Source organism: Nematolebias whitei, chromosome 5, assembly GCF_014905685.2.
Source record: "Nematolebias whitei isolate Nwh7 chromosome 5, NemWhi1, whole genome shotgun sequence".
Lineage (NCBI taxonomy): Eukaryota > Metazoa > Chordata > Actinopteri > Cyprinodontiformes > Rivulidae > Nematolebias > Nematolebias whitei.
The window spans coordinates 45,135,190-45,162,612 of NC_056502.1; the positions used below are offsets into that span (position 1 = coordinate 45,135,190).

At 43.8% G+C, this 27,423-nt stretch overlaps 1 protein-coding gene across 1 annotated transcript in view; it reads left to right on the forward strand.

Annotated features, from left to right (window-relative positions):
* Positions 1 to 4,257: 4,257 nt before the first annotated feature.
* LOC119410417 (ectonucleotide pyrophosphatase/phosphodiesterase family member 2) overlaps positions 4,258 to 27,423 on the forward strand; it is a 23,805-nt gene continuing 639 nt past the window's right edge. Inside the window, exons 1-6 of the mRNA XM_037677329.1 lie at positions 4,258 to 4,282; positions 8,532 to 8,687; positions 16,721 to 16,846; positions 24,515 to 24,575; positions 24,665 to 24,762; positions 24,960 to 25,039. Coding sequence (XP_037533257.1) covers positions 4,258 to 4,282; positions 8,532 to 8,687; positions 16,721 to 16,846; positions 24,515 to 24,575; positions 24,665 to 24,762; positions 24,960 to 25,039 — 546 coding nt within the window. The remainder of the gene's footprint in view (positions 4,283 to 8,531; positions 8,688 to 16,720; positions 16,847 to 24,514; positions 24,576 to 24,664; positions 24,763 to 24,959; positions 25,040 to 27,423) is intronic.

A 27,423-nucleotide genomic window follows, 5' to 3' on the forward strand; every position in this document is an offset into this window, starting at 1 on the left:
AAAAACTGAATGCAATGATGTGGAGGTGCCAACATCTAATATTTTATTCAGAATAGAACACAAATCACAGATCAAAAGTTTAAACTGAGAGAATGTATCATTTTAAGGGAAAAATCTGTTGTTTCCAAATTTCATGGCATCAACAAATCCCAAAAAAGTTGGGACAAGTCCATTTTTACCACTGTGTGGCATCCCCCCTTCTTCTTACAACACTCAACAGACGTCTGGGGACAGAGGACTGTTCAATCGTCTTGGGCCTTCTTTGTCGCACCTTCCTCTTTATGATGCGCCAAATGTTCTCTATAGGTGAAAGATCTGGACTGCAGGCTGGCCATTTCAGTACCTGGATCCTTCTCCTACGTAGCCATGATGTTGTGATTGCTGCAGAATGTGGTCTGGCATTATCGTGTTGAAAAATGCAGGGTCTTCCCTGAAAGAGATGACGTCTAGATGGGAGCATATTGTTCTAGAACCTGAACATAGTTCTCTGCATTAATGGTGCCTTTCCAGACATGCAAGCTGCCCATGCCACAAGCGCTCATGCAACCCCATACCATCAGTGATGCAGGCTTCTGAACGGAGTGTTAATAACAACTTGGGCAATCCTTGTCCTCTCTGGTCCGGATGACATGGCATCCCAGTGTTCCATAAAGAACTTCAAATTGTGACTCATCTGACCACAGAACAGTCTTCCATTTTGCCACACTCCATTTTAAATGACCCCTGGCCCAGTGCAAACGTCTGAGCTTGTGGAGCTTGCTTAGAAATGGCTTCCTCTTTGCACTGTAGAGTTTCAGCTGGAAACGGCGGATGGCACGGTGGATTGTGTTCACTGACAATGCTTTCTGGAAGTATTTCTGAGCCCATTCTGTTATTTCCTTGACAGTGGCATTCCTGTTTGAGGTGCAGTGACGTTTAAGGGCCCGGAGATCACGAGCATCCAGTAGAGTTTTACGGCCTTGACCCTTACGCACAGCGATTGTTCCTGATTCTCTGAATCTTTTGATGATGTTATGCACGGTTGATGATGATAACTTAAAAGTCTTTGCTATTTTACGCTGGGTAACACCAGTCTGGTATTGCTGCACTATCTTTCTGCGCAACAATGGTGGAATTGGTGATCCTCTTACCATCTTGGCTTCTGAGAGACACTGACACTCTGAGAAGCTCTTTTTATACCCAATCATGTTGTCAATTGACCTAATTAGTGTTAATTGGTCTTCCAGCTGTTCGTTATATGCTCAATTTCCTTTTTCCAGCCACTTATTGCTACTTGTCCCAACTTTTTTTGGGATTTGTTGACACTGTGAAATTTGAATCAACATATTTTTCCTTTAAAATGTTACATTTACTCAGATTAAACTTTTGATCTGTCATCTATGTTATATTACAAATAAAATATTGACATTTGCCATCTCCACATCATTGCATTCAGTTTTTATTCACAATTTGTTTAGTGTCCCAACTTTTTTGGAATCCGGTTTGTAGTAGAGTGATGTATGAATGGGTAAATGAGGACACAGATTGTAGTGTAAAGCGCTTTGAGTATCTTGAAATAAGATAGAAAGGCGCTATATAAGTACAGTCCATTTAACATTTAGCTAGCATGGTTTAAATAACAAGTTGCTGAATTACAAAGTGTGTACACCTTCATGCTTTTTAATTTTGAGATATGGTAACTTTGCTTTTCTGATTTGTCGGCCTTTTTGTGCACCCTTTAAGCCAACAGTGCACAACCATTATTGATCTGTCACGAGCATTCACTGAAGTGAAACCACTTTCGGTTTGTTTTTCTTACTGGATGCCCAAGAAGATGTAGGAAGTGTGACATCAATTGGGAACTATATGTACAGTTAAAAGTCAAACATAGTAAAACAGTAGAAAAAAAAACTAGAAAGTTCCAGGAGAAACTTTGATGGGGACGGCCAGGCTGCTGCCGTTTTAAACTGTTGATCTGACAGTACTATGTGTTGCTGTTCGCTCTCAGCTACCAGTATACCAAGTTGCAGCTGAGTAGCTCTAAAATTTACCGAGTTATCATATTTTTTCTCTTTTAGCTAAGGTAGCCAGCTTGGATATTAGATTTGGATTCAGTTTGTGATAGGGAACGTTCTCAGCTGTAACCTCGCCAAATTTCAGCTCGATATGTGTTAAAATGGCTGAGTTAAATCCATTTCAAAGTAGCAGTGGTGGTCATCTTGGATTTTTGATTTTGATGCAACATTTGATGGGAAACATTCTTAGCTATCACCACACCAAGTTTCAGCTACATACCACTAAAATTGACTGATTTATTGTATTGTTCCTTTTTTTGCTCAAGCACCATCTGATTTTTGATTTTCAGTCAGAATCTATTAGGGATCATTCTCAGCTACCAACACACCAAATTTCACCTGAATTGCTGTAAAAAATGGCTGAGTTATAATATTTTTTCTCTTTTAGCTAAGGCGACCATCTTGGATATTTGATTTGCATTATGTACACTGCCTGGCCAAAAACAAAAGTTGTCACCTGGATTTAACTAAGCAAATAGGTACGAGCCTCCTATTGGATAATTACTGCATGGATGATTATCTTTCAGCTGGCAACAAGTTATTTAACCCAACTGGTGCAATGAGTTGCTTCTCATTTCTTAAAGTTGTTCTTAATGTTGAAAGACACATCGCGTGATCGTGGAAAAGATGTCAGTCTGTTTGAGAAGGGTCAAATCACTGGCATCAAGTAGAGAAAACATCTAAGGAGATTGTAGAAACGGGTTAAGAACTGTCCAACATATTATTAAAAACTGGAAGGATAGCAGGGACCCGTCGACTTCGAGGAAGAACTGTGGCCGGAAAAAAATCCTGAATGATGGTAATCGGTGATCACTTAAACGTTTTGTGATATCAAATTGAAGAAAAACAGTAGCACTCAGGGCTATGTTTAATGGTGAAAGTAAGAACATTTCCACACACACAATGTGAAGAGAACTATAGGGATTGGGACTGAACAGCTGTGTAGCCTTAAGAAAACCAGTAATCGGTTAAGCTAACTGGGGAAAAAAAAGGCTTCAGTTTGCTAGGGAGCATAAAGATTGGACTCTGGAGCAATAAAAGAAGGTCATGTGGTCTGATGAGTCCAGATTTACCCTGTTCCAGAGTGATGGGCTCATCAGGGTAAGAAGAGAGGCAGGTAAAGGGATGCATCCATCATGTCTAGTGCCTAGTCATCAATGCAAGACCTTGGTGAAAGATTACTGCAACACTGGATGGAAATAGATCTTGTGACATTGCAGAAGCTTATTGAAACAATGTTGTTATAAATTCATGCTGTAATCAAAGCTAAAGGCGGTCCAACGAAATATTCGTGTGTGACCTTTTTTTTTTGGTGGAGACTTATTTTTTGGCCAGGCAGTGTCTTAACAACTCACGCTCAGCTACAACCATTTCAGCTAAGTATCTGAAAGAATGACTGAGTTATAGTCAATTTTGTGTTTGCTGAGGTAGCTGTGGCAGCCATCTTGAATCAAAATGGCTCCAAAGGTTAATTAATTCTAGAGATACATGTGATGATTACTTTCTGTGAGTTTCAAACAAATCCAATGAGCTGTTCATGAGATATGTTGCTAACAGACAGTCCATCTAAGTTTACATTTCTGTGTTCCTGAAGTCAGGTCAGAGGTGCGTGCATTTGCCCATGCATGCACCTGTGCATGGGTACGTGCATGTGTGGGGTGGCGGGGCATAGTAACAGACGAAGGAGCAAGAAGAGACAAAATCTTGCTTCGAACAAATGTGCACTGCATAAAAACAATAAGGTCTTTTGAAAAAATTCTTGAAGCGTTATTGACACAAGAGATTGGTTCACACACATGTACATTTTCACATTTTTACAGCACTACTTGTCAGAGATATGATGAGTTAAAAACACTCCTCACAATGTCATCTGAACAAAAAACTTGTCAGAGTTATAATGGAGAAACAGGAGTGATCTGGTCGCACTCTCCCCTTCTGAGGCACCTCACAACCAAACCATAACTCCTACAGCCAAATCACATGGTGGAAAGTCAACAAAAATTCCTACATTTTGATATATAATATATGAGCATATCTTAAAAGATGTGGTGGTAGGAAGAGTTTGTTCGATAACTTTCAGAGTTTTGTTCATGGAGCTCTCCACTCTAGGTCATGTGACCTCAGAGCTGCAGAGGGGTGACCAGTGCTCCGTCAGGTGTTTCACATGAGGAAAACAGCATCTTTGTTCGCAAATTACGTCACCATGGTAACTCGAAACACCAATAAAGGTAATAGCACACATCATTGGGCTGAGCCGGTCGCTTTGATATAACATTTGGGGGGGGGGGGGGTACACGTTGCAGTTCGGGTCATATTAAAGTTGACGGAAGAGTAAGATATAACACCCGTTTCAAATGTTATTAGCCATTAAATGGCCGTTATTAGTTGTTATCATCTCCATATGTAGCGGTCAGACTGCCCCTCCTGTACCCCCTAGTGGGTTTAAAGGTACATTGTTAGCGTTGTTAGCAATGATAATAGGCCCTGTTTTTACCTTTGTTAGCGCTCATAATAACGTCACCTGGTTAGGTTTAGAGTAAAGGGGCTGGCAGTTAGGTTTACGGTCTTGGTTAGGTTTAGGCACAAGGGTAAGGGGGTTAAGTTTAGAGTTGGTCCTCTGGGTCATGTGTAAGCTTAGCTTACGTTTAGGAAAAGGGTTACATGAGTTGAAAAAAAAAAAAAAAAAGACACTTCCTGGTTTAACCCCATGTGACGCTGTCTATTATCAGCAATAATAACGTACCTTTAAACCTACTAGGAGGTAGGTGGGGCAGTTTCGCTGCTACATATGGGGATGATAACAACTAATAACAGCCATTTAATGGGCTGATAACATCCGAAGCCGATTGATATAAAGGGGCTGTTTACAAGGCGCGTATTTTGAGCGCATCCACAGCTTTCTCTCTGCGGTTCTGCTGATCATTTACATGACACCAGGGGCTCCCCTTTTTGAATCTGGAGGTTTCTGAACCCACCTTCCAGAGTGGAGGTTTTTCACTGACCCCCCACTGATAATGTAAACATCTCCCGCTGAGGCTTTGTGTTAAATCACATGCGCACACGCACGCGTGGACAGACGCTATATTTCTATCAGCATGGCAGCGGACACAGTGCTTTCAGAACTACGACTGATGGAATATATTTTTAATCTCGTAGTTAATCTACGTCAGATTCTAGGTGCTGTGTCTGACATCTGTGTTGGAAGAGACACAGTCAGATCCAGTTCTAATGTCGCTGTTTATAGAACGAGGCATGCGCACACGTCACGCTGCACTATAACATACTAAATGTGCTAAATAATAACAGTTTAATAATAATAAACAGTATTTATGTTAGTGTGAGAGATATAATGAAGCTTTGAGCTAAATGAAGCTATATGGACATTATGTAATTCAAATTTAAAGTTATGCTAAACATATAACGTGAACACTAAAGTTGAAAATTAAGACATCAGGTTTAATTTTTATCTATTTATTCAACACCACAAACTGTATGTCACACAAACACTGATAATTAAACTGAACACACTATTAAAACAAGTTAACTGTAAACTACGTTAATAAACAACTGGACTCTCGTTTTCATCCGGTATGGAAGTCCCACGTTGTTCATCTGGCTCATTCAGGCTGTCACTCCTTTGATTAATACAGCTTAAAACATTCAGTGGATTGAATAAAAGAACTGAGAGGAATTTTAAATAAATAGTTCATCCAACAGCTCTCTCTTCCACGTCCTCCTGCTCTGCACCTGGGCCGAGCCTCATTCAGAACCGATTCGCCTGGTGGGAGACAGCTTCTTTTTCTTCTTTCATTACATTATTAAGAACGTTGATTTACCTGCTGTAAAACAGCTACTGATTATCACGGAGTAAAGTCCGACATCGTCGACTCGGTTCTGGTCCACTCAGCGACCGGTGTGGAGCTGTTAGACGAAGCGGTCCCGCTTGGTGTCAAATCTGTCGACTTTTATCCACAATCCAGCCAAAATCCAGCTTTTACTTGTTATTAAATTGTTGTTAGCTGAGCTTTTTAGCTCACAGGAAAGGCGCGTGCCGCATGCACATTAGGTGAAGGTACAAAATTCACAGCGCCATCTAATGACCTGGCATGGTAACTACAGCGGATTCGGGAGGGCGGGTGGGATTCCTTCGGATGCATGTAAACACATAATCCGTCCATATCAACGCGGATCTTTTCCTCTAATTAACATACGAAAAAACCTACGTTTCCCCCCATCGTGTCCGTGTAAATAGGGCCTTAGTGTTACAAAACTGAATCCAGTTTGAGTTCATTAAAACGAACAGTGAACTAGATTAGCTTGACCCCAATACCCATACAACCCCGAGACATCCATATGTGGGGTCGCTTCAGATCAGCAGGAGGTCCTCACGGAGGACTGGGACAGACTGCTGTTCATACTCTGTGTACACAAGTGGTCCAGACCACCTACCAAGGTAGTCTGAGTGGAAACATTTTGAATGTGTAGTGGGAAGATTCACACCTGTCCTATCTTAACACAACCAGGTCAAGGCAGAAGTTATCAACAAATGTGGTGTCCCAAAGACACAAATTGAAAGGAAACTAATTTACATATTCTCCCCATGCACGTGTGGTCCTGTCACATTATAATGTTTTAGTTCAAGTTAAAGTTTCTGTATTGTCATTCACATCACACGTGGTACATGAGGTGGAATGAAATGATGTACTCAAGGCCCCAGTTACATCCAAAAATAGATCTGTTCAGATTGGTTTTGAGCACACAAAAATAACAACACTTAAGTTTAGTCGTCAAAGTGGCTCAGTTCCTGCAGTGTGAAGTATAATTTGGCTGCACACAAATGTTTCTTGGCCAAGTGAAGGCAAAAAGGCTTGGCTACTCTCCAGGTATAAAATACAAAATCAAATTGTGACTTTTTCTTAAATGCTAAGTCTAACCGTCTTGGCTTTGGACAGTCAAACCTGAACCAGAATGAGAACCCTGGTTGTTTCCTGATATCACTTTTTGTATACACAGTTGTGCATTTAGATGAGACTTGCTGCTTCTGAGGAATTTCCGCTGCTCTTTGGGCTTATTTTCCATGAGAAGAGTCTGCCAGCACAGACGAAAAGAAACGAGGGGGCAAAGAGGGGGTGGTGAGTTTACATCTGGTTATTGTGACCCTGGGAGGTAGTGTTATTTTTTACATTTACCTGTTCATTTCGAAGGTAGAGAGAGCTTGTTTCTGCTGTTTTATGTGGAGTCAGTATAAATAAAGCACTGGAGTTTACACTCTGCCTGGAGATTCACCTGATCCACTGTTTGTTTAGTTTAGTTTTTTGTTCAGTTAGGTACTGTATATATTTTTTCTCTTAAGCTAACACTCCAAAAAAAAAAAGGTCCATAAATAAAAAATCTGCTTTATTAATATGAAACTGCTTTATTACAGTTTATATTATTTCCCAAAATTCCAAGCTTTATGATGTAAGCACATTTTTAACCTAAATTATGTATTATCAAAAGGTGGATTAATAAAAGTTAAACAATTCCATCCATCCATCCATCCATCCATCCATCCATCCATCCATCCATCCATCCATCCATCCATCCATCCATTATCTTCCAATTGTTCTTAAGTCAGGTCATGGGGGGCAGCATCTTGAGCAGGGAGGTCCAGACATCACTTTCCACAGCCTCTTCCAGCTCTTCTGGGAGGACTCTAAGGCAAACCGAGAGACATACTCTCTCCATTGTGTCCTAGGTTTTCCCCGGGGTCTATTCCCAGTTGGACGTGTCTGAAGCACCTCCCTAGGGAAGCGCCCATGGAGCATCCTTACCAGATGCCTGAACCACCTCAATTGGATCCTCTTGATGTGGAGGAGCAGTGGTTCTACTCAGAGTTTCTCCAGGATAACTGAACTTCTCACCCTATCTCTAAGGGAGAGTCCAGCTACCCTGCAGAGGAAACTCATACCAACCGTCTGTATCCACAATCTCATTCTCTCTGTCACTACCCAGAGTTTGTGGCAATTTTCAATTTTATGGCTGCAACACATCTGAACAAATTTGAGACAAAAGACTAAATTAAGTGATATCATTTAGAAAAAGCTGGAGGAGTAGTTTGCAACTAATTAGGGTACTTATTAGCAACAGGTCAGTAGGAGGACGGGGTTTAAAAAGAACATTTTAGAGAGGCTGAATCTGTTAGAAATAAAGATGAGCAAATGTTCACCAGTCTTTGAGAAACCGCATCTAAAAATAGTGGAACAATTTGAGAATGATTTTCCACATGAGAACATTGGAAGGATTTTGACTGTCATAAGCCCCTTCTAAAATACTTTGTAGGCCCAATAACATCCATGGTGACTGATCACAGAAACCCCACCCCTTTTAAGCAGTGTTGAGTTCGTTCAGGAAGATTCTAACGTTCAGTTTGAAGAGACAAAACAGACATGGATTATTATGTTTTTTTACCAGTCTCTCTGATTGTTTTGTCCTCAGCTCGCTCTGGGTCTCAGAATGTGCCGACCTCTGGCTCCTGCTGGAACAGGTGTTTTGAACTGGTAGAAGCGGAGCACCCAAACTGTCGCTGTGACAATCTTTGTAAGACCTACAACGCCTGCTGTTCAGACTTTATCCAGCTCTGCCTCCGAACAGGTACTCCATAAACATCCTTGATTCTCCTATATGCCCAATCCCCTCATTCAATCCCACTACAACACAGTACTTCATGTTTTGTTCCACTGCCTCTGACAGATCAACTGTCTAAGTCAAAGTTTCTTTATTTGTCATATGCACTGTGCTGTGCTGTGATCTAAAGAGCTCAATCATCCCCAGAGCATTGACAGTGTTGTGTTGCAAAATTCAAACTTGGAAACTTTCTGTGAAAATTAACAAGAATTTATGAAAATTTGCCAGGAATTTTAACAATAAACAGTTGATTTCATTGCTGTGTACCATGAGAGGTGCCACACTATATAAACTGATAAACTGTCCTCTGAACATGTAGGGACAGCAACATGTAAAAAGTTTTGTTAAGAGTTGTATGTAAATATATAACAGATGTCCTAATCTCCAAAATCCTCCATTATATAATTTCTCTTCGTTGGAGTGAACTAGTTTACCGTTCTGATTTGTTGCTGGAGGTCCTGACTGATGTTTTGCTTCCACAGGTAAACTGCTCCAAGCATTAGTCATGGTAAATTTTGAACATTACCTCTTACACGCAGCTTCGTAAGCTGGAGTAAACGTGACGTGTGACAACAAGCATGTTGGTGTGACTTGCCCTAATCAAGGAGAATTAATTTGTGGAGTCTGGAAGTTGGGGAAAAAAAAAACGTTTTACATTAAAGTCAGTAGGTGACTGAGGTGACAAGAGACTTGACAGAGCAGAGCCTTATGCTGGTTGGACAATGACTTAGAGGTGGGACAAGCTTCCCACACAGATCAGTTGTGGACTGATGACCTAGAGAGAACTTTTTTCTTCTTATGGTGGGGCATCTTCTCATAGATAAACCTGCTGTAGTATATAAATAAATTGATTGACAGACGGATGGATGGATATGTTGTGGCACTTGTAATAAAATGGGAGATGACAATGTGGTGATACGAGTCTTTGTACAACAGTGACTGGTCAGGTCCAGTGCTTTTACTTGTGCTGCTTTTGACACATTAAGGTGCTAATTAGTTTTTTACAACAAATATTTAAAAAACAAACCTTGCAGTAATTTTTCTTTAGTCAAACTTGCGTTGTTCTATTTCGTATAGGCTTCGCCCTTTAAGTCTATCGCTAGTGGGTTTATCCCTTCGCGCATATAGCACTGAAAATTTTAGTCCGCGCCCACCGGCTGTGTGGGCCCCACGACCGATCCGTATAAATTACCGTGAGACCGGGCAATCGGCTCCCATTTTTTCTTCAGCCAGCTAGCTAGTACTGTCAGAAGAACGAAGAAGGAAAAGATGTCCAGCTTTGACTGGCACAACTTTTGTGAAGGATGCCTGGGTCTCCACCACACCGACCTCCTGCCGTCCCTGTGAGCTCTTTCCCCCCAAAGAGAAGCAGAGATGAGCAGCCTTTTTCAAGGAAAGTGCCGAGGAGTGTTTTTCTGTGGCGGGCCGCTACTCGCTGGACGACGCCATTGCCTTTTCTAACACTTTTTCCGCACGGTGAATCGGATGATTCTCTCGAAAAAGGCGATACTGGCAGCAGTGCCGCTTAGTGTTTTTCCGTGGTGGGACGCTACGCGTTGGACGACGCCACCGCCTTTCTTTGATGCAGAGCCGCGCAGTGAATCGAACGATTCCTCTGAGAAAGGCAATGCTGACAACAGCCTTGCTGACCCCTCCCTCCTAGAGAGCGTAGTGACGGAAGAAGAGCGGCCGAGCAAATGCTCAGCCACCTCGGGTCTTCCCACATTGGCAACCACACCGCTCCGAGCCGTCGGTGCCCTCCTCTCGGAGCTGCCCGACATAATCCAGGAGACTGCTAATACAAAGGGACTTTCCATCCCTTGCCTCCCTCTGACCCGATAAAATGATCTGGCGGGAAGGTTTGGCTCCGCCTCGGCTCGTCGCCCTGACCCCATCTGGCCCCGCTTTCCAGCAGTGACATCCTACTGGAACGAGGCTGCAGCTGGGCCCGGCAAGCTGAAGACGCCAGTCTCCACCTTTGCCTCCATCTCCAGAGTGGAGAGTTTTACGGATCAGAGTTTTTTTCCCTCGATTCCCCCACTGGAGCAAAGCCTGGCGGAGGCGCTTGGGGCAAAAGCTTCCAGGATGGACCAGCAACCTGTCCCTCCAGGGAAGCATGATCAGATGATGACAAACCTCTCCAACCGAGCTCACCAGTGCTCATTCCAGGTGACCGCGGCAAACAACAACGTCGCCCTGCTGGCCTATAGCATCTCTAAGAGGCTGGAGGAAGCAGACCTGCTGGAGGAGACAAAGAGCTCTCTCTGTAAAGCCGCTGATGTCATCTTAAACGTGCGACATCTCTGCGGTCTGCCTGTCCCGCATCGCCACCTGGATGACCATGATCCAGAGGACCACCTGGCTCCAGCTCTCGCCATCCTTGTCCGAGAAGCTGCAGAGAGACATGCTGGAGGGCCCCATCACCCCAGAGGCGCTGTTTGGGGCCAACTTCAGGACTATCCTTGAGAAATCGCAGAGGTCCGAGGAGGTCTCAGAGACAGTACACCATCTGGTGATGTCACAGTCCTCCTCCCACCCCTCTGGCCGCTGGAGGGACCACCGTGGCCAGCAACAGCAGCAGAGGCGTTCCACAGCTGCGGCAGCGACTTCACACTCCGCTCCTCCACCGGCCCCCTCCACCAGGAAACAGCTCCTTGAGGGGAATGTGTGTGTTTTTTGATGATGTATGTTTTGAAATAAAACAGAAACATCTCTGAAAGTAAAGTTTCATCTGATTCCAGCCTGACTGTCAGATCAACTGATCTCACAGCTGCCTCGCTTCACACATTCCTCACACAGAACAAGCCGGTAACCTCTAAACAGTGTTTTAAAAAACACCGCAGTTCGGCAAATATCACAAAACACTCGTCTGCCACATCAGCTAAAAATTATGTTTTTTCAGCAGACCAAGTCCAGTAAAATCCCTCTTTCTCAGCCAGAGCCTGTTTTATTTTCTGTCGTTTCTGCCCACTCACTGCGCAGAGGGAGTAAACGTGTTTCTCCACGACAGCTGTAGCCTCCACCGAAATGGCGTCTCACTCAGAAAGCGCTCACTCCTCCTCTCCGTGTGCGCCGGCTCACCTCAGCTCTAACATGAGACTGCAGCCTGGGCTCAGCACAGAGGCACGCATACAACCCTTTTTTGTTGGAGCCCCCTGGGCCTGCTTCACATGAGACACCTTCAGAGATGGTTCGCTTGCCTGCACATAGATCATGTGCGCCAGAAGAGGTAGATTATCTCTGTGCCCCCCTCTGTGAGAACCGATCTGAATCATTGGGGAAACCCCTTCATTCTGTCAGAGGGAGTTTCCATCAGCAGGCCTACGTCACACGTCTCAGTTTTCACAGATGCTTCCCTGTCAGGCTGGGGAGGAATGTGTCTGTCCCAGGTAGTGGGAGCACAGTGGCTGGACCACATGCTAGAATGTTTCACGGTCTGAAACGTGACTCAGCATTTTGCCCCCTGCTGCGAGATCAGCATGTTCTGATTCACACAGACAACAAAGTGACGGCAGCTTACATAAACCGTCAGGGAGGTGTGCACTCAGCCCAACTATTACGCATTGTGAGACAGCTGCTGTGTTGGGCACACAAAAACCTGCTCTCCATCAGAGCAGTGAACATTCCCGGCATCCTGAACAGGGGAGCGGACATAATGTCGAGGGGCAGTCCCCACCACAGAGACTGGAGCCTCCATCCCGAGCTGATATTTCGGATTTGGAGTAGGTTCGGCCAAGCAGGAGTGAATATGTTTGCCACATGGGAGAACGCCCAGTGTCAATTATGGTTCTCACTGAGCCCACAAGACGACCCACCATTAGGGGTGGATGCCTTCGCTCACAGCTCGTGGCCCAAAATGCTCCTTTATGCATTCCCTCCAGTCCTGCTGATATCACGGACCCTGGACCGGGTCCGGGAGGAAGAACTGTCAGTCATCCTTGCAGCTCTCGAGCGCATATGAGTGCTTAGTGTATATTTAGTTGATGTTTTTCTTAGTTCATATCTTAGATGTTATTAATGTTTTTCTTATACATTTTACTGTTGGATGTAACTGGGACCTTGTGTACATAATTTCGCTCCACCACATGTACCACATGAGGTGCGAATGACAATAAAGAAACTCTGACTCTGACTCTGATAAGCACCCCGTGGTTCCCGAATCTGCAGCGACTGATATCGGGTCGGCCGTGGAAACTGCGGTGTGTGTGTGTGTGTGTGTGTGGGGGGGGGGGGCTCTCTCCCAGGCAGGAAGAGCGATCAAGAGTTACCCAGAAATAGGTCAGCTTTTTTGGGGTTGGCTGCTAAACAGATCCGTTTAGAAAATATGGCAGTGTGACCAGATTGGGCGGTTTTCATTCCGATTTTGCTAGGAAATCCGGGAAGATTTTTGTTGGATTGTTACGTTTTGCCACATATTGTTAGTTTTTTGAGCTGGTAAACCTTGACTCTATTTGGCAACACTGAAAGATGGGCCTCCCACAGGATGCGGTGCATACGATTCAGGGCGCACGAGCTGCTTCCACCACAGCGCTCTACACATCAAAGTGGACAGTTTTTCAGCACTGGTGTGCAGAGAAAGGCATGGAGGACATCTCTTGTCCACTAGGTGGCGTGCTGTCATTTCTACAGCAACTGATGGACAAAAATTTAGCGTTCAGCACAATTAAAACTTGTGCTACAGCTATTTCTTCTGGTCAGGAGGTTTTTCGGTGACAGAACAGTTTTTAACCACCCGCTGATGAAGCATTTTCTGAAAGGTGTACGGAGACACAGACCTGTGTCATGTCCACTAGCTCCACAGTGGGACCTAACGATGGTCCTGCATGCTCTGATCAAAGCTCCTTTTGAGCCTTAAGATCAGGTTTCACTTTAATTTCTGTAACTTAAAACAGCCCTGCTGTAAGCGCTGACGTCGGCAAAGAGAGTGAGTGATTTATCTGCTCTCTCTGTTGCTCTCTCATGTCTCAGAATTCAAGCTGATGGCAGTTCAGCTGTACTGCGTCTTAACCCTGCTCTGAAAAGCATCACAAGCTCATTCAGATCGAGTGATAACCTTGGATGGGTTTTATCCATCCATTTTCCTCTGCTTATCCGGGGTCGGGTCGTGAGGGTAGCAGCCTTAGTAGGGAGGCCCAGACTTCTCCCTTCTTCTTTAGGGAGGCACCATAAACAGATGCCCGAGCCACCTCAACTGGCTTTTCTTGACGTGGAGAAGCAGCGGCTAGACTCTGAGTCTCTGCCGGATGATCGAGCTTCTCACCCTATCTCTAAGGGAGAGCCCAGACACCCTGCGGAGAAAACTCATTTTGGCCGCTTGTATCCGAGATCTTGTTCTTTTGGTCACAACCCAAAGCTCATGACCATAGATGAGGGTGGGAACGTAGATCGATCGGTAAATTGAGAGCTTCGCCTTTTGACTCAGCTCTCTCTTCACCACGACAGACGTGTACAGCGCCCGCTTCACTGCAGACGCTGCACCTATCCGCCTATAAATCTCATGTTCCATTTTTCCCTCAGTCGTGAACAAGACCCTAAGATACTTGAACTCCTCCACTTGGGGCAAGACCTCCTCCCTGACCCGGAGAGGGCACTCTACCCTTTTCCGGCTCAAGACCATGGCCTCGGATTTTGAGGAACTGATACTCATCCCGGCTGCGTCACTCTTGGCTGCGAACCACTCCAGCGAAAGCTGTAGATCACGATCTGAGGAAGCCAATAGGACCACACCATCTGCAAAAAGCAGAGACGCAATCCTAAGGCCACCAAAACGGATCCCCTCAACACCTTGGCTGTGCCTAGAAATTCTGTCCATAAAAGTTATGAACAGAATCGGTGACAAAGGGCAACCATGGCGGAGTCCAACTCTCACCGGGAATAAGCCCGACTTACTGCCGGCAATGCGGACCAGGCTCTGACACCGGTCATACAGGGACCTAACAGCCCATATCAAAGGGCCCGGTACCCCATACTCCCAGAGTTCCCCTCCACAGGGTTCCCAGAGGGACGCCGTCAAACGCCTTCTACAAGTCCACAAAGCACATGTAGACCGGTTGGGCAAACTCCCACGCACCCTCCAGGACCCTGCTGAGAGTGTAGAACTGGTCCAGTGTTCCACGACCAGGACGAAAACTGCACTGCTCCTCCTGAATCCGAGGTTTGACTATCCGATGGACCCTCCTCTCCAGAACCCCCGAATAGACCTTACCAGGGAGGCTTAAGAGCGTGATTTTATCCTCCTCATAATTCTGAAGAGGAAGTAACATCTCACCTCCTCTGTCCCGTGCGCGCACTTTCGTGTTACGTGGCGCACATGGCCACACTGCGCTACTCTCAGCGTCTGTTCGTGCATTACAGGGACAGCTCCTCAGGATGCCCTCTATCCACCCAGCACCTCTCACACTGGTTGTGTGAGGCTATTTCTGAAGCTTACAGTTCATCTGGGCTGGATCCTCCAGAGAATTTCAGCGCATTCCACCAGAGGGTTTTTCATCCTCCACGGCTCTGCATGGAGGGATGACAGTGGAGGATATTTGTATGGCGGCTGCCTGGTCATCGCCGTGTTTAATTATTTGTTTTTAATCTACGTGATGTTTGTACTTTCTCCATGACCCATTCTGTTCTCAGGGTTCTGACAGAATGATTATTATTTGTTTCATGGAGCCTCACTTTTGAGCTCACACCTGTCTGCATGCAGTCGCAGTGTGAGTTTTTTTTTTAATCAGTCACAAGTTCACGGCTGCTGATTTTATTGTTATTACTCAGTTCATTCTGAGGAGCTGTTGGCCTGCTCTGTTCATCGTTACACTGTTACAATTTGTATCCTCCGTTGTTCCTATTCACAGCAGCAGTTCTGCTATCTCAGCCTTTTTCCTTACCAGAGATCTTTTCTCTAGTGCGCTCCTGCGCATGGAGCTTACAGAAGGCTGAGTGATGAAATGTTTTTTTGTGAAAGAATGGACCCAGTGAGGCATGGACTACAGCCTGCTTTACCTATAATCCACTAGCGATAGCCTTACAGCGCGAAGCCTATACGAAATAGAACGTTGGTTACATACTGTAACCCCAGATTCTATGAGTATAGGTGCAGCCCTTTAAGCTATGGGCCTCACTGGTTCCTAAATGGCTGAAGAAAAAAGCTATTTGGGAGCCGATTGCCCAGTCTCACCGTAATTTATACGGACCGGGGGTGGGGCCCACACAGCCGGTGGGCGTGGACTAAAGTTTTCAGTGCTGCACTGCGCGCGAAGGGATAAACCCACTAGCGATAGCCTTAAAGGGCTGTACCTATACTCATAGAATCTGGGGTTACAGTACGTAACCAACGTTTGTCATACTTTGAAATGTCCTCCCTCCCCACAGAGGACTTTAGATAAACCTGCATTATTTTGGGCCTATAATTAATCTGTGCTAGTTCAGAAAATTAAACAAAAACTGGGGTTAAGAAAGACATTTTTTAAAGCTTTAATTTTCAAATCCTTTTTGAAACTTTAAGCAATTCAGTCTTTGATCAGAGCTTGTAACAATCAGGCTGATTGCCCAGCAGAACAGTTCTGTCTGAACTGAAAGGAGCTATGGACCTAATGATCCACAGAAAGGTTTCTTGCTGTTTGAACAATCTCTACATGTTTGTTGTCTTTTTCTTTTTCTTTCCAGTTGCTGAATCAACAGTTGACTTCTAATACTCCCTTCGCCTGTGGTCTGAATTTATTATTTCTTCAAGTCTGGTGGTCTTTGGTTCACCTCCACCTGCTATTTAATCCCTTCTGTGCCTGAGAGTCTTAATATATTTAGTCAAATCTTTTCTAAAAAGATGTCCAATTAACAAAAAGTTTAAAATGCAGAATACAGTCAATGTAGGTTCCATGCTACCTGTTGTGGCCAAACCACCATCACAATAATATTGTGGTTTCTGTACTAAACTGTTACTTTAGTTACAACTTTGCAAAAGTTTCAAAATGTACAGCGAAGATGCTGATGCCTTCTTTTCTTCCTGCCTACAGATGGGGGCTATGAGTGCAGCAAGGACCGGTGTGGGGAGGCTCGAAATGAGCAACATGCCTGCCACTGTTCTGACGACTGTCTGACCAGAGGAGACTGCTGTACCAACTACAAAAAACTCTGTAAAGGTGTGCAGCTTTTAAGGGTGGAGGCCAGTGACTATTTTGGCCTCTTTTGGGGGGTGCTTAAGCACCCCTAAATTTTAACTTAGCACCCCTGGAAAATATAAGAAACCATCTGTGATGTATACTGTATTGAGACAAGTTAATTATTTTATATTGCCAGTAGGTGGCACTGTGCTGTTATATAAGACCTGAATGATGACAAGTAAAGGGCGTTGTCTTCCAAACATCAGCGTCTGTCTCATGATATGTTGTCACATGGTGTCAGGAGTGGGATCAGGCTCTCGCAATAATCGTCCTTTTACTTGATCTCACTCTGGACAAAACAATGGACATTTGCAGATCCAGTGAGTGCAGTCGGAGTCAGTTAAAAAGTCTACAAGAGGAGGTTGAAATCCCTGTCAATAAAGTCACAAAGAAAAAAACAATATGATAAACAGAGAGACAGTGGAGCTACAGCACAGAGTGGAAATGTGAGGAATCAAGGAAATTGCACAAGATATGGCTATAAGCACGATCCAAAGAAATGTCCTGCTTATGGACAAGTGTGTAAAGCTTGTCACACGAAAAATCACTATGCAAGAATATGCAAATTACACCAGCACACCAACAACCCGAAGGTGCATCATATAAATAAGTCAGAAGCTAAAGAGGAGGAATTCTTTATTGGTTCCATTCACACAGCATCACAAGCTAACATGACTGTAACCAAGGCAGAAAAATGGCATGAAGATGTAGTGAACCTGATCTGACCCTGATCTGACCCTGATGACCTCAAATCTATCAGATGGACAGGGACTGTTATTTCATTGATCTGAATACAGTCTGAGCCATCTGGTGACTTTCTTTCTTGAATTAATCAAGCAGAAAAGACAATTCTCTATGATCATCACTGTTTTACAAATGTTTGATAATCAAAATTGTGTTAGTTCACTCAAAGTTACAGGTTGAAGAGAACTACTCATTTTTATTTTTACATAAACAGTAAGTAATGATTTTTATTCCTCATTTAAAGAAGAAATCAGGTTAATATGCATTTCTTGATTTTCTGTCTGAAATGAGCCAAGTTTTGTAAGTATGTGAAAGGTCGGTTTTCGGTCAACTAAAATGTTTACCGAGAAAGATGTCATGTTTAAACTTTTGCAGAAGATTATAAGTGTGTGACTCCACGAAGTCTGAAGTCCTACAATAATCTTTCTGTTTGTTACTAAACAATCCTTGAATTTTAATAACATCTTACATCATAAACCACACCTCTATTCCTGGTCCATCGACCAATCAAAAGCTCTCAAATGAACCGGAAGTCGACCCATTTAAAATGTGGCAACTTCCCAGTTCATGTTAGAATTCAGGAGAATTCAGGGAATTCAAAAGAATTCAGGAGAATTCAGGAGAATTCCAGAGGCTGAAGAGATGAAGAACTAGAGAGTTGCTGGAGTTGAAAGATTCTGTTAGAGTCTGAGAAGTTCTGAAGAATGAAAGGAGTTCAGAGTTCTTGGGTGCAAACGCGTTCAGGATGATCCAGAGACGTTTTGGGATTATAACTTCTGTTTGAACAAACCACACACGACTATCTAAGGATTTCAGCTGCTCTCAACGGAGACGCTGAAATAGTCGGAAGGATTCTATACCGAGCTGATCTACATCAACAGGTAACAGTTTCTTCTTCGACTAAAGTGTACCGGAGGCAAGCTGAGATCTGATGAAGCGTGTACGTTCTGGTCAAACAGATTAATTCCCTCACATATCTCTCTGTAAGATAACTCCATTTCATCTTAAAACTCTCCTCTTTCTCATAAAATCAGTACAGATATTTTAGAAATATCTGAAGCAAAGTCCTCGTTCACCGCCGAGTGATCGATGTCCCTTTTTTGTGAAACTTGTCTGTTATTATTTTCATATTTTGCCAAATTAATGTAAATGTTTGATGTTAAACTTTGATTCTGAAAATAAATGACCGCATTCATTTTGATGGGTCAAAGATAAATAACGTCTCTCGTTACATTTCTGTTAAATTCAATGCACGACATTACACAGTCAGAAAGATGAGGAACTCGTGAATATTGTATGCATATATATCTCATATATTGTCATACTACAAAGATCTGATTGTCAACAAGAAAGTTTTGAAAGTCAGGTTGGATAATGGAGCTGATTGCAATGTTGTGTCAATGAAATACCTCAGAAAACTGAGATTGGATCAACAGCTGAGCACATCACATGCTAAACTTGTTGCTTATGCAGGCCATCAGTTTATAGCAAAAGGAAAAAAATAGGTTGACATGTCAGTATATAGATAAAAGGTATGATCTAAAATTTGAGGTCATAAAGAATAATGCACCTGCAATTCTTGGAGGAGAGTCAAGTGAAAGAATGAGACTTGTTAGGAGACTACATGCACTTGAAAAACAGGATGACATTATGAGTGAATGAGGATTTATTTTCTGGATTAGGCTGCATACCAGGAATGTACCACATTCAGACAAATCTAGACATTGCTCCAGTGGTTCATGCTCCCAGAAAAGTGCCTGTTGCTCTCAAAGGCAAAATTGAAGCAGAACTAAAAAGAATGGAAAGTGTGGGTGTGATAACTAAACAGACAGAGCCAACAGATTGGGTGAATAGCATGGTTACTGTAACTAAACCCAATAAGGTAAGGATCTGCATTGACCCACAGGACCTGAATAAAGCCATCAAGAGAGAACATTATCCATTGTGCACAATTGAAGAAGTGTTTGCTGAAATGCCAAATGCCCGATTTTTTTCAGTTTTAGACGCTAACCATGGATTTTGGCAAATCTAGTTAAACATAGAAAGTTCTCAACAGTGTACTCCATTTGGGAGATATAGATTTAAAAGACTTCCATTTGGTATATCATCAGCACCTTAGATGGCATTAGAGTGTACCAAAGGTGCATAGCCAGACATTTAGAAGGGCTTGATGGTGTAGTCAATATAATTGATGACATCCTGGTTTGGGGAAAGAGCATAGAGCAGCATGATTATCGGTTGAGATGACTGCTAGACCGTCTGAGAAGTATCGATCTGAAATTGAACAAAAGTAAGTGCAAGATAAGGATGACCGAGATCAGTTACACTGGACATGCTCTCAGCGAGAAAGGACTTAAACCTAACCCTGAAAAGGTTAAAGCTATACAAAACATGGCTGCACCGGAAGACAAATCTGCTCTTCAGAGGTTTGCAGGATTATTGCAATACCTTTCTAAATTTATCCCCAACCTTTCAAATTTGAGTACTCCTTTAAGAAAGTTGGAAGGAGATGTGGAATGGCATTGGGGACCAGAGCAACAAAATAGTTTTAATAAACTAAAAGCTCTCGTCAGCCAAACACCAGTACTGAATTCAAAAAGCGTTCAATACAAAAACAACTGGACTTTATTTGTAACAGAAGACATTTTGCTCCTCGTCCGAGGAGCGAAATGTCTTCTACATCTTCTCTTACAAATAAAGTCCAGTTGTTTTTGTATTGAACACTTTTTGAATTCATCATGTCCTGGATGACCGGAGATCATCAAACTAAATGCAACAACAAGCAATCATGTAATCACTGGACTGAAGTCCGTGTTTGCATGACATGGTGTGTCAGATGAATTAGTCTGATAATGGCAGACAGCTGGTGAGCCAAGAGATGGTGGAATTTAGTAAAGAATGGGGTTTTAAACATTCAACCTCAAGTACTTTTTACCCTCAGTCGAATGGACAAGCTGAGAGAGCAGTTCAGACAATAAAAAACCTACTGAAAAAAGCACAGGAGAGTGGGGGTGACCCATATCTAGCATTGCTTAAATACAGGAATACACCAGTGTATGGAGTTGGATTATCACCTGCTCAGCTGCTCATGGGAAGAAGGCTCAAGTCAAAAATACCTGTGACAAACATATTGTTGCAACCAGCTCTCCATGAAAATGTCAGGAGCAACCTAGTACATAGTCAACAAAGACAGAAACAATACTTTGATCAAGGAACCAGGATGCTGTCTGTTCTCCAAGATGGTGATAAAGTGAGGATTAGACAAGGCAATAAATGGGAACCAGCCACTGTGGTACAAAAACACAGTCAGCCAAGGTCATATGTTGTTTAAACTATAACTGGAGAACTGTACAGGAGGAACCGTAAACACCTGCTCAAAACAAGAGAGACTGAATTTCCAAGAGTACCTGATGATAATATACCAGAGTACTCTTATCAAGAGGAGACACAGAACACATGGCCAAGTACTGAACCTCCTCAAGATGCAAGAAACATGCAAGATACACAGCCAAGTGTTGAACCATCTAGCTCTACTCCAGACAGTTCCACTGTTCCACACAGTCCAACAGTAGTGACTGACAGTACTGTTACTTCTAACAGTCCTGTGAGAACAACTCGCTGTGAAAGACCTGTTAAAAGGCCAAGACGTTATATGGACTGAACGGGATTTATGAATTTTGCTAAAAGTTAACTATGACATTGTTATGAACTATGAAAAAAAAAAAATTCAGAGAGGGAGATGTGATATATACTGTAATGAGACAAGTTAATTACTTTATATTGCCAGTAGGTGGCACTGTGCTGTTATAAAAGACCTGAATGATGACGAGTAAAGGGCGTTGTCTTCCAAACATCAGTGTCTGTCTCATGATATGTTACACCATCCATAGGATTTTCTAAGGAAACTCAGTTCTCAAACCTTAGATTTACCAAAATATTGAATAAATTTGTAATAAATATGGAATAAGTGATGACAGTCTTAAACGGGCCAGTAAAATCTATGATTTTCTTTGCACGAGTTGGATCCTCAATGCAACCTGTCAATAAATCCAGTAGGCTCGTCATCAAATGACCAATCGGCGACCTCAGTTTGTCCTGAAGGTAAACACCCCTTACCAGTAGGAGCTGTTGGGAGGGTGGTGTGGGGAAGGGGGTTCATGCATGAGAGAAGCGGAGCGCTACGTCTGTAGCATCTTAGCTAGTGCATCTGTACTGTGCTCCACAATACAGTTGTCAGCAGTTGTTGACCAGGGTGGGGGTGTTAGGATGCTTGAGAGAAGCAGAGCATGCTCTATTCACACAATGAGAGCTGCTGGTCAGGCTACTTATTGCTGCTCTCTAAAATAGTTATTGAATCGTTTACTTATTTAGGTAAACGTAGATGTTTAACAACCTGTTAAAAATACACCAGAATGCAGAAAATGGCATCTACTTTATTAGGGCATTAACGTGCGGTTGATCTTCTGTTCTGTTGATCTTCTGTGCAAAGAAGATCAACAGAACAGAAGATCAACCGCACAGAAGATCAACATCATCAGGCCAGGACTCTGCGGTCTACACTCATCTCCAGGCCAGCGGTCACTCTTTCAGGGATGAAGATGTGCACATCCTGGATAGAGAGGAACGATGGTTTGAGAGAGGAGTAAAGGAGGCCATCTTTGTGAAAAGAAATCGTCCATCATTAAACAGGGGTGGAGGCCTACGTGTTCAATTGCCCCCCTCTTACAATGCTGTGATTGCTAGTATCACTCAGCCCTCTGTGAATAGTAAACAGCCATCAGTGTGCTAATGATCCATCCTTAGGCTGATGGTCCTTCTTGAGCATGTGATCAGCTGGTTTTGGTTGTCAGCAGCAAACTGGTTGGTCCACTCTGAGAAGGTGCTATTTAAGAGACTGAGCTGAATACAGCACCTCAGACTGAGGAAGTCTCTCGGATGAGAGACGAAACATTTCTATATTTTTTTGCTTTGGGTTTTTTTTTTTTTTTTTTTGAATGTCCAGCGGACCAGATTAAACTTTTTTGGATTTTTCTACCTGGATTATTGAGCATGCATCAGGATATTCGTAAAACATTCTTGCTGTTTTCCTGACTTGTAAAAACCCTCTGACATCACTAGAACCACACCCCGGTTGGTTGCTTCAACCAATCAGGACTTACTAAAGTGACCGGAAGCAGAACTCTTTAAAAGTCGACACTTCCTGGAACTATTAGGCTTCTAGAGTCTTCAGGGTCTTCTGAGGTTCTGGGAGAGTTCTAGCTGTTCTAGAGTTCTGGAGTTTTTCCACTGCTGAGTGGAACTTTAGACTCAGTTTTCCAGTCTGATGGAGTCATCCATCTCTGCTGTGATCACGGCGCCTCGTTGTGACTATCACCAGGCGAATGCCCTACAACTTCTGAGGAAGTTTGTTCTGTAGAACGGAGTATCTCACGACTTCTGCCGAGTCGCAGTCGCCCTGAGAAGACGCTGAAAGGTAGCGTGCCAGGGACCTCTTGACCGTAGTGGACCCATCCTCTGCCAAGGTAAAGAGTCGTCACGAGCTACACGCGAAGTGTACCGTGGGCGAACTGCGTTTGGAAGGAGCGTGTTGTTCTGGTCTACAGACATACATCTTCCTTCAACATCTCCCTTTAAACTCCTCCATATTTCCCATCTTTAAAACTCTTCTATCTTGCCAGTAATTAATCCAGATGCCTTCAGAAATGTCTGTTGTTTTTATTAAGTAAAACGTGCCAAGTTTTATTAATCAGAACCAGATCAGTCTAATCAAGTGTACAATGTTTTGATGTTAAATTTTGATTCTGTTCAATAAATGACCAATTTATTTTGATGGTTCAAAGAAAATTAACGTCTCATGTCACTGATTAAACCATCTACGCACAGTACCTCTGTCACATGGCTGTAATTAGCTCGAAAAAGAGAGAACTCGTTATTTTAAATATAACTGTAGTGAAGCTCTGAAGCTAACCTAGCCCATAGAACACTACATGATGTTAATTTTTTAACCTCGATAGATGTCCTAGCAATCGATGTGTAGATTACTCGAGTACTCTGTTAATGCCCTAGTAAGTAGTAGTTTATTTTATTATTTAAATAGTAATACTAGAGCCACTGCTTCTCCACATCGAGAGAGGAACCAGACCAGTTGAGGTGGCTCGGGCATCTGGTTAGGATGCCTCCTGGACGCCTCCCTGGTGAGGTGTTCTGGACACGTCCCACCGGGAGGAGACCCAGAGGAAGACCCAGGACACGCTGGAGGGACTATGTTTCTCGGCTGGCTTGGGTACGCCTCGGGATACCCCCGGAGGAGCTGACCCAAGTGGCTGGGGAAAGGGAAGTCTGGGCCTCCCTACTTAAGCTGCTACCCCCGCAACCCGACCCCGGATAAGCAGAAGAAAATGGATGGATGGATGGATGGATGGATGGATGGTAACTGGGACCCTGTGTACATCATCTTGTTCCATCACATCTCCCACATGTGATGTGAATGACAAATAAATCTCCCTGACTCTGACTGATCTGCTGCGGGTGGAAGTTTATCCTGCAGTAAGGGCTACACAAAGGTGCAGCAGGTGCTAAATAATTTAAAATAATTAATTTTAAATAAAAATTCCATGCCGATCGTGTGGCTAATCCATCAGTCAGCCATTATGTGTAGTGTCCAGTCTCATTTTGACAAACCTCGCTAGAGCGAGTCAACCTCTGAGGCATGTCAAATGTCATAAGCCAAAATGGTCTCAAATTTTTATTTTTCGTGGTCTAATCTTTGACAAGTATGAAGAAGTTTACAATCAACATTGTATTTAGTCAAAGAAGTATGAAGTAATCTTCTGTTGGAATTCTGGCTGTGTTGCACTTTATCTAAGTCGAGCGCATGTGCAGTTAATCATCTGTCTTTCTCAGGAGACACTTCGTGGCTGCAGGATGAATGTGAGGAGATCAAAACTGTTGAATGTCCTGCAGGGTAAATATGGATCTTTAAAGAAGGGCTGCAAAGTTGAAATAGGCTGACAAAGGAGATTTCAAACATTCTCTGTTTTGTTTTGTGTGCAGGTTTGTCCGTCCTCCACTCATCATACTGTCAGTGGATGGATTCAGAGCTTCTTATGTGAAGAGAGGGAACACTGTCATACCCAACATTGAGAAACTCAGTAAGACGTGCATGCAGAGAGAGAACTTTTGTTTGCTATTTTATTGGGAAAAGTGACAGATAAACAGTAAATATCATGTAATAGGGAAAATGTATATTTGTTGTGGGTTGTCAGGATATTTTCATGAGTTTTGAGCTAAACCGATTGACTGGTGTTAGACTTTTCATAATTAACCTGTAGTTTTTGTGTCCTTTTAGGAACATGTGGAACACACGCTCCCTACATGAGGCCTGTTTACCCGTCAAAAACTTTCCCTAACTTGTACTCACTGGCTACTGTAAGTTTGTTATGATGAAAATACAATTCTACAAGTTGTAAGATCTTTTGGATATACCATAAACTGACATGCATCAATGTCTAAGTTATGGCTGAGGACTGAAGGACAATATTAGTATGCTAGAAAAAAAAACAAAAAAAAAAAACGATATATGAACAGTAAATTAAGTGTTGTGTTACAGATCATGCTTAAAAAGTTAGTTACAAAGAATATTTTCTTTTGTTTTCATTTAACTACCAGTAATAACTATTATACTTGATATAGACTTAAAAAAAAACGTGGAATAATTTGATAATGTAGAACACTGGACCAGCTCTTTACCCTCACTAGGGTCCTCGAGGGGTCATGGGAGTTTTCCCATCCAGTCTACATGTGTTTTGTGGACTTGGAAAAGGCATTCAACAGTTTCCTAGAGATACACTGTGGGGGATTCCCCGTGAGTATGGGACTGGGGGGCCGTTGTTTTGGGCTGTTCAGCCCCTATACAAGCGGTGCGAGAGTTTGGTTTGCATTGCCGGTAGTAAGTCGGACCCCTTCAGGGTGGGAGTTGGACTCCACCAGGGCTGCTCGTTGTCACAGATTCTGTTCATAACTTTTATGGACAGAATTTCTCGGTGCAGCCAGGGGCTAGAGGGAGTCTGGTTCGGCGGCCTCAGGATTCCATCTCTGCTCTTTGCAGATGACGTGGTCCAGTTGGCGTCCCTGTGTCCTGATCTTCAGCTCTCACTGGAGCGGTTCGCAGCTGAGTGTGAAGCACCTGGGATGAGAATCAGCACCTCCAAATCTGAGGCCATGGTCCTCAGTCAGAAAAGGGTGGATTCCTCTCTTCTAGTCAAGGATGAGGTTCTGCCTCAAATGGAGAAGTTCAAGTATCTTGGGATTTTCTTTACAAGTGAGGGAAGAATGGAGCGTGAGGTTGGCAGACAGATTGGTGCAGCTTCTGTAGTATTGCGGACTCTGTACCGGTCCGTTGTGGTGAAGAGGGAGCTGAGCTGTAAGGCAAAGCGCTCTGTCTACATTCCTACCCTCACCTATGGTCATGAACTCTGGGTAGTGACTGAAAGAATGAGATCGTGGATACAGGCGGTTGAAATGAGTTTCCTCTGCAGGGTAGCTGGACTCTCCCTTAGAGATAGCGTGAGAAGTTCAGTTATCAGGCGAGAATCAGAGTAGAATTACTGCTCCTCCACATCAAGAGGATCCATTTGAGGTGGTTCGAGCATCTGGTAAGGATGCTTCCTGGGTGCCTCCCTAGAGAGGTGCTTCGAGCCTGTCCGACTGGGAGGAGACCCCGGGGAAGATCCAGGACATGCTGGAGAGACTATTGCCCCTTTTCCATTAGTACCTGTAGTACCGGTGCAGCATGGCTTTTTTCAGTACGGTACATATTGTGTTTCCATTATGCTTTCTGTACCAGTTCCAGTGGGTGGGGTTCAAATTGATGTCAGCACCTGTGGGGGCAGCTGTGGCTGAGTGGTTAGAGCAGTTGTCCTCCAATGCGAGAGTTGGGGGTTCGAATCCACCAGCAGTCACATGCTGAAGTGTCCCTGGGCAAGACACTGAACCCCTCATAGCCTCTGATGTGTGTCCCATCGGTGTATGGATGTGATCTAAAGCACTGATTAGTCTCTTTAGAATGATTTTTTTTTCAATTAGCTTTGTATAGCTCTAGTAGAGTGTTGTATGAATGGGTAAATGAGGACATAAATTGTAGTGTAAAGCACTTTGAGTGTCTTGAAATAAGATAGAAAGGCGCTATATAAGTGCAGTCCATTTACCATTTACCATTCACCTCGCACCAGCTGGTGGCGCTGAGACGCTGAAACTGTTCTATTTTGTATAGGCTTCGCCCTTTAAGGCTATTTGCTAGTGGGTTTTATCCCGTCACGCAAAGCGTAGCACTGAAAACTTTAGTCCACGCCCACCTTTGGGCCCCACCCGATCCGTATAAATTACGTTGAGAGCAGGTAATCGGCTCCCATTTTTCTTCAGCAAGAAACCAGCACTGATCTTCCAAGAACGCGATGTCCAGCACCAACACCATCCGCCTGTGCCCGTCCTGCAAGACCGGCTACATGCTGAGTTTTGGCCGGCACAAGAACTGCAATGGATGCCTGGGTCCCCGCCACGCCGACCTCGCCTCCTTTTGCCGTCTCTGTGACCTCCTCCCTCCTGAGGAGAGGCAGAGGCAAGCAGCCATGTTCAAGGCTGACGTCGGGGGACTGTTTGCTGGACGACGCCATCGCCTTTTTTGATGCTGAGTCTCGGAGCGAATCGGATGGTTCCTCTGGGACATGTGACGTCAGCAGCAGCCCCGCTACTCATTCCCTCCCAGAGAGCGTAGTGTTGGAACGAGGGGGACCGAGCAGATGCTCAACACCCCC